At 42.4% G+C, this 6,648-nt stretch overlaps 1 protein-coding gene across 1 annotated transcript; it reads right to left on the minus strand.

Annotated features, from left to right (window-relative positions):
- Positions 1-4,711: 4,711 nt before the first annotated feature.
- LOC125821037 (60S ribosomal protein L5, mitochondrial) lies at positions 4,712-6,373 on the minus strand. Its single transcript, XM_049500468.1, is given in 2 exon segments — positions 4,712-5,092; positions 5,095-6,373. Coding segments are annotated over 2 exon segments (558 nt in total). The 5' UTR covers positions 5,381-6,373; the 3' UTR covers positions 4,712-4,820.
- Positions 6,374-6,648: the final 275 nt, after the last annotated feature.

The following is a 6,648-nucleotide window of genomic DNA, read 5'->3' on the forward strand; positions in this document are numbered from 1 at the left end:
AATAGTTCTCTGCCCGCAACCCCAGCTCCTACTTTGAATGATAGAATGATTCAAAAGGGGCATACGTACGGCTTTGACTAAACGACTAACTAAGGCTAACAGAATAACAAAATTGGAAGCAGACGTAATCGAAAGAAAGCTTGGGCGAATGGAAGGGGCCTTGCAACAATGGAAGGCTTACGGGATAGGGCCATACTCATATAAAAAATTTCCTAACAAAATCAATTAGGGGTGATAGACCCGCGAAGCAAAAGCATTTTTCCTAGCATTGAACCTTACTTCAAAGACTGGAAAGCTTACAACACAGGTAATAGAGCGAAGCCTTAGGCTGATAAACTGATTGAAGGCAGACCAAGAGCATTACCTATGAGGATTTATTAGGATGGCTCAAAGACTTATTCAGTCTTTTCCTCAAAGGCGGATACGATTGAATTAGCTTTGGACTACGAGAGAGCTAGACAGCGGGGATGAAGGGATTGCAAGGAAGAATCAATGGCCAATGGTTCTACAACTGCAACAACACTTACTGAAAAGACTATTCTACGACCAGCCGCCTACTTAATTACACTTCCGGCATGTTATTAAGCAAGTTCCTTCTTCTGCGAATATGAGATAGACCGACAGCGGTACGGGACTAAGGGACTGTGGGAATAGCGATAGACCGGATTCAAAGATATAGGCCAATCAAAACAAAAGGAAGATGGTGAAAGACCACCACAAAGAGACCCTTGGTCACGCCTTAGTCTTATTCGAAAACAAAACGGATGAACCTTCTCAAGAAAAAAGCCAATTGATTTCGGGGGGCATGTAGGCGGAGAAAGACTGGGAAACTATAAGGTCTCATAGGAAAAAGACAAAACATAGGCAGGCTGCCACGCGGAGTGAGGGTAACTAGCCAATTCCTCAAGGTCTAGTAAACTAAGGTGGTAGTGCAGACAAGGTTAATTCACTCTGGGATTGGTAGTCCCGTTTGCTCTGACGTCGGAATAATCATTATAATACGATGATAGCACCTGATTAGCAAGAAATTACCAACTCTCCTTTTAGCAATGATCTGTTTAGGGCTACTTTCTAAACTGCAGATTCTGTAATAAGACCCTGTTCATGGCCATTCTCTGACTTAGAATCGAATTCATACCCGGCAATCTACGATCTACCTAGCGCCTTAGTTTATGTAGAATAGGCATACCCGACTTCCAACTAATTGTCAAATAAAGCTATTCGTGCTTAAATTCCTAGCTTGAAAGCATTCTTTGAACAAAAATTCCGGTAAACAAGCCTGCGTAGAATACTTGACTTTTCCATGTGCAAGACCACAAAAAGTATTACCCCTTAAAGCTCAGCTCTGCGAAGGCCTTTCGGAGATTGACCTTTCTTTCTCTTCTTCCCGGTCTGATCGGTCGAGCTCTCGTAATTGATCGCTCATATGTCCATTTCGTTCTGGCTAGCAAGTCGGGATATTCTACGTTTAATGATAAATAGTAAAGTTATGAACTCAAGCTAGCAAAAAACAAGACTGAGGTCGATAGGGGAATTACTGGTAATTGCTAAGATGCTTTCTGAAGTCTTAACCATTGGCTAGCGCTCATCTTTAGCTCTGTTTCCAACCTTTCATTTCACATATCATTCCCGTATGCAATACCTCTTATTTAATCTTGCTATACGTCTAAGCCTTCTCCCATCGGTAGTTAGAAGCAGAACTGAAACTGGATATAACTGAAGGAAAGGCTATAGAGGTACGATAGGAGGGTACGGTTAAGCAGGTAAGCGAAGGCTTTCTCTCGCTCTGTGGTCTTGTGTAAAGCCTTTCCGCCTATCTATTCTTTTTTTTTCTCTTTATTCAAAGTAAGCAGATCGAAACATGAAAAGGAATGTCTTAGCGTGCCCTTACTCTAATTCGACATATGTCTCTTTCTTTCTATTCAAATTCCTCTCCCTTCATTCCTCGATCCGCTTGTAAATTCTTGGTGTAATACCCACTCGTAAATGATTGGTGTAAGAATTTCTCACTAATCAGGTATGATCAGTCTCATCCATGTAAGAATTGGAATTTCTCTTCCAACTCATCCCAGAATGGGCGTTATGGCAAAGAACAAGAAGAAAACTAAAGGAGAAATTTTCCAATAGTAACAAAGGGTGCCTGCACAGGTTGACATCCGATCCAACCTAGTAGTAAGCAATCCACCAAAAGCAACCAAAATATTCCTTGGTGAGTCAGGCGAAAATTTGAACTACGTACATGCATACTTTTAAAAACAGGGTAAAGCCAAGACATATAAAAATGGTGCTATTGCGGCTACACCTCCCGATTTGTCAGGTATACTACGAAGAATGGCATGGATCGGTAGGAAATACCATTCTGGCACAATATGAGGCAGGGTGGACATCAATTAGCAAGGTATATAATTGTCGGGATGCCCCAAAACATTAGGAGCATAAAAAATCCAAATGGAAAAAAAGATAGCAAAAGCTACCCAACCTACTAGATCATTTACATAAAAATAAGGGTAAGAAGAATTTTATCCATCTCTGAATGTACACCCAATGGATTATTGGATCCATATTGATGCAATGCGGCCAGATGAAGAAGACTGGCGCCTACTAAAATAAAGGGGAGTAAATGATGAAGACTAAAAAAATGATTTAAGGTGGCATTATCCAGAAGAACCCACCCCAAAGCCAAGTCACTATGGTATCTCCTACTACAGGTATGGCGCTAGCTAAGCTTGTGATTACTGTAGCTCCCCAAAAGCTCATCTGACCCCAAGGTAGGACATATCATATAAAATCTGTCACAATCATTAATAGGAAGATTATAACTCCGAGACACCGAACAAATTCCCTAGGACTGATATAATGGCATGATATAGACCACGAAAAATATGCAGGTGAACCACAAGAAAAACATACTTGCCCCATTAGCATGCATATAACGGAGCAACCAGCCCCCTTCAACATCTCTCATAATGTGTTCTACGTTGTTGAAAGCTAGATCCACATGAGGTGTGTAATGCATAGCTAAAAAAACGCCAGTCACTATCTGAATGACTAAACAAATACTGCTAACGAATCGAACCCCCACCAATAACTAAGATTGCTCGGGGTTGGATAATCTATCAAATATTGATTAAGTGTGGAGGATATAGGTTGTTTAAGAAGAGAGAGGTTGGTTCCTTATAGTCATTTCTTTTTTTCTCTTTTCTATCGTGACAACTCTTGTTCCCCCACCTTTTAGCGTTCTGGGGACCTACTATGTATTAAAATGTTAGTACCATTTCTTCCACCTCCGAAGGATGGAGGGGGTATACAGCAAAAAAGCATCAAGGGGTCAGATCACCCATGGGTTACTGAAGAGTCGTCCGACTTCTCGGTGACCGAATAAGAGAGGTTTTTACCGCTTTCTCTTCTCTCCAGCACTCTCGGACTGATCATCTTGCTGCAACAAAGCAAGCTTAGGAATGAATCTAATGGAAATTTAGGTCTCTGTCCGCTTGGAAGATTATTCTTTCCTCCTCGGCGAAAGAGGGCAAAAAGGGTGTGTGGGAGAAAGAATTCAAAAAGGAGAGAAGATTTCGTCCACCAAGCGGGACAGAGTGCGACCCCTAAGCAATTGGGGGTTCTCGCTCATCTCTTGGGGGTCCACTCATCTGAAAACTTTTCCTCTCATTGCATACTAAATTGAATAGGAATCAGCCTCAGGAAAAGTAAGCCCCCTTTCCTTGATTAATTTGGCTTCGCTGCGCCCTGAATCAATCAAAAAGCTTATTGATTTGATTCATCCCATTTCATTTATTTGGGCGAGAGGGAGGCTGTGAGTCACCTGGGCTACGGATTTTTCCGTTGGTTGATTCTCGAAATTGAAAAAAAAAATCGGGTCCAGACCCACAAATGAATAGGAAGCGAGGCGAGGGTCCTTCATTAAAGGGGGGAAAAGAGGGGTGGGCTTTGTTCTGGGGGGGCCGCCTTGCGCAGCTTTAGAAAGGAGAGAATGACTTTCTGAAATTCTCTCCAACCCTTTCTATCTATCTTTAGAAGTAGGGCGAGAGAAAGTCAATATGATATTTGCGTTGGTTTTTCCAACGAAACTAAGCACTTTTCTTCTTTCTCATTCGGAAGGCTCAGTCCCACACCCTGACTTCAATGATGGGATTAACCTCCGCACTCCAACGCTCCACTAAACTACAGTTCTCCGCCTTACTATATTTAGAATAGTGGTCGATCCTTCGGGAGTTACATTCGTAACAACATTACATGTTATGTTCACGTGGTGATATTCTATCTTTCCAAGAGTACTACCCTGTACATAGTCTATGTCTGGGGAGCATACTTGACAGGAGATATACACAGGCGGTAGAGGGGTCCCCCACTTCGATTCCCGCCCCGTTAGCATCTACCATCCTAGATAAGGGATTAGTCTGTTAGGTCTTTTCGGTCCGGAGCCGGCTGGTAATGGACCTACTTACCTTGCTTGTAGACCTGCTGTGGAGCGAACCCTTGTTCTATTGGTTTTGTGGTTGCTACTAAGACGATTTCTTTATGCCCATCAAAGAACCTCGAGATGCTAATGCACGAAAAAGGATACGAGAAATTTGGAAGAATTCATATACGGAACGAGGGTGACCCGTGTAAATATATCGGTTTCTTACTCGTGCAAAGGAACTCTTTCTTGGCAACTTGGACAATGTAGAACGATGTTTGTCCTGCATAGGAATATCAGGATCTTTACAAAGGGCTTTATAAAGCTTTCGTCTCAATTCATAGTTAGCCTAGCCATGAGCAATCTACGTTTGTGATCTCGTATATTTCGCTTCTACGACATCTTACTGAGTTTCCCCCTCATCTTTTTGCAAAAAGCCACTCCACGGTGGTAAAGTCTCATCTTGTGTGTTGGCCGAAGTTACAATAGTAATATTGAACCCTCGAATATGTTCGAAGATCTCGAAATAATCTTCCAATTCGGGGGAGAATTTGCAAAATTTTGTTTCCATCGAGAATTGAATTGACCTTTCCCTTATTTCGAGCGGAGAATCTAACAGAGACATTACTATGGATATTCTGACCAAAAAATGTGACATTCCATGCCCTCGAAGTGGCTTTGTCATGCTAGGTCACTGACATAACCTTTTTTGTCTTTATTTGACCCCAAGAATGGATTGGATCGAAACGACTTTCCTGTTGAAGCCCTTTGTTTTAATTTCTGGCCGTACGAAATCTCCATAGCCAATTTTCCATTTTTGATAGAAGGTGTTGTCTTTGGTACTACTATTATTTTACACGATCCAGGAACTTCCAAAACGTTGGCGTGATTCGGTTTGAGCAACGGATCCTGACGAGATACATCCTCGTACTGAAAATAGAGTGAAAACATGAGCTGATCCATAATGAGTATTAGATTGAAGTTCTCTTAAAGAAGACCACCAACTCCTATCCTGAAGATACAAAGCACCCGGTCCTGTTCTCTTGTGTCGAAGTGTAGTGTAGTGTGGTGAGGTTTTGCCTCACAGAAAGAGTGGGAAATTGGGATAAAAAGGGAAGAATTTACGCTCTTTCAAGTTCAAGAAAGAGCTTTAAGTCCTTTATGGCCCTTTCAACCCGCCGAAATGGAAGGCTTTGCACTGTACCCAACTAGAGAATCTCCTTCAGGTGCAAAGCATAAGTCCTTTCACTAAAAGCTTATCCCATTGGGGAGAAGATGATCCCCCTGATCTAGTGCCTCTTCGCAAGAAGAGACTCAACCGAATAGTCCCGTCCCACAAGTGCAACTTGAATATGTTTTTCAATCTGCACTTGCGTATCAACAATAGAGTCTATCATTTCTTCCCTATAAGTTTTCCCTCATAAAATGGTTCTTAACCTACTCGTGAGCTCCGCTCGACGGGTGTTGTCATAGAGAAGCGGAGGGTGGAGCTCTGGGATCAGGGGTGGTTGATTACCCTGACCTGGGGTTGGATCCGACAAGGAAGGTGAATTCCATAGATCCGTTTGGGAAATGGAATAGGTAGGGCTCACTTGTTGCACCTCCTCCCCAAGGTCCAGTGCAGGGAACATGTCCAAAAGTCCTCTGGAAAAAAAGGACGACGGGGGAGAGGCTGATGCGGCGGAGTCATTTTCCTCCAATAAGTTGAGGTACTTTTCCCAATTATCCTACCCCGACACTGAATCCACCGCCCTTCCTCCAGCGAAATTATCATCCATGTGCAAGCTGCTACAACATCCTACCAAAGTGACGAGCAAAAGAAGAAGGATAGGCATTTCCAAACCAAAGAGCCTAAAAAGAGCACGTAAGGCATGGAGTAAAAAGAACCTTTGACCCTCTCCATAATAAGGTAGGGATCAAAGCCAATCCAATGAGATAGGAGCCAAGTAGTCAAAACAAGGGAGTGTCATTTACCACCCGAGCAAGGCTAATGTGGTGGTGGATGCTCTTAGTTGATTAATAATGGGTAGTGTTGCTCATATTGAGGATTATAAGAAGGAATTGGTTTGTGATATTCATAGATTGGTCTGATTGGGGTTGTTGGTTGATTCTGATGAAGGTGGTGTTATGGTTCATAATGGTTCAAAATCGTCTTTTGTGTCATATGTGAAAGTCAAGCAAGGTCTTGATCTGATTTTGGTTCAACTGAAGGAAATGGTGCTTAAAAGTCT

The sequence above is a fragment of the Solanum verrucosum genome, unplaced genomic scaffold (assembly GCF_900185275.1).
Source record: "Solanum verrucosum unplaced genomic scaffold, falcon-dt-bn FXZP01000050.1, whole genome shotgun sequence".
NCBI classification, from domain to species: domain Eukaryota; kingdom Viridiplantae; phylum Streptophyta; class Magnoliopsida; order Solanales; family Solanaceae; genus Solanum; species Solanum verrucosum.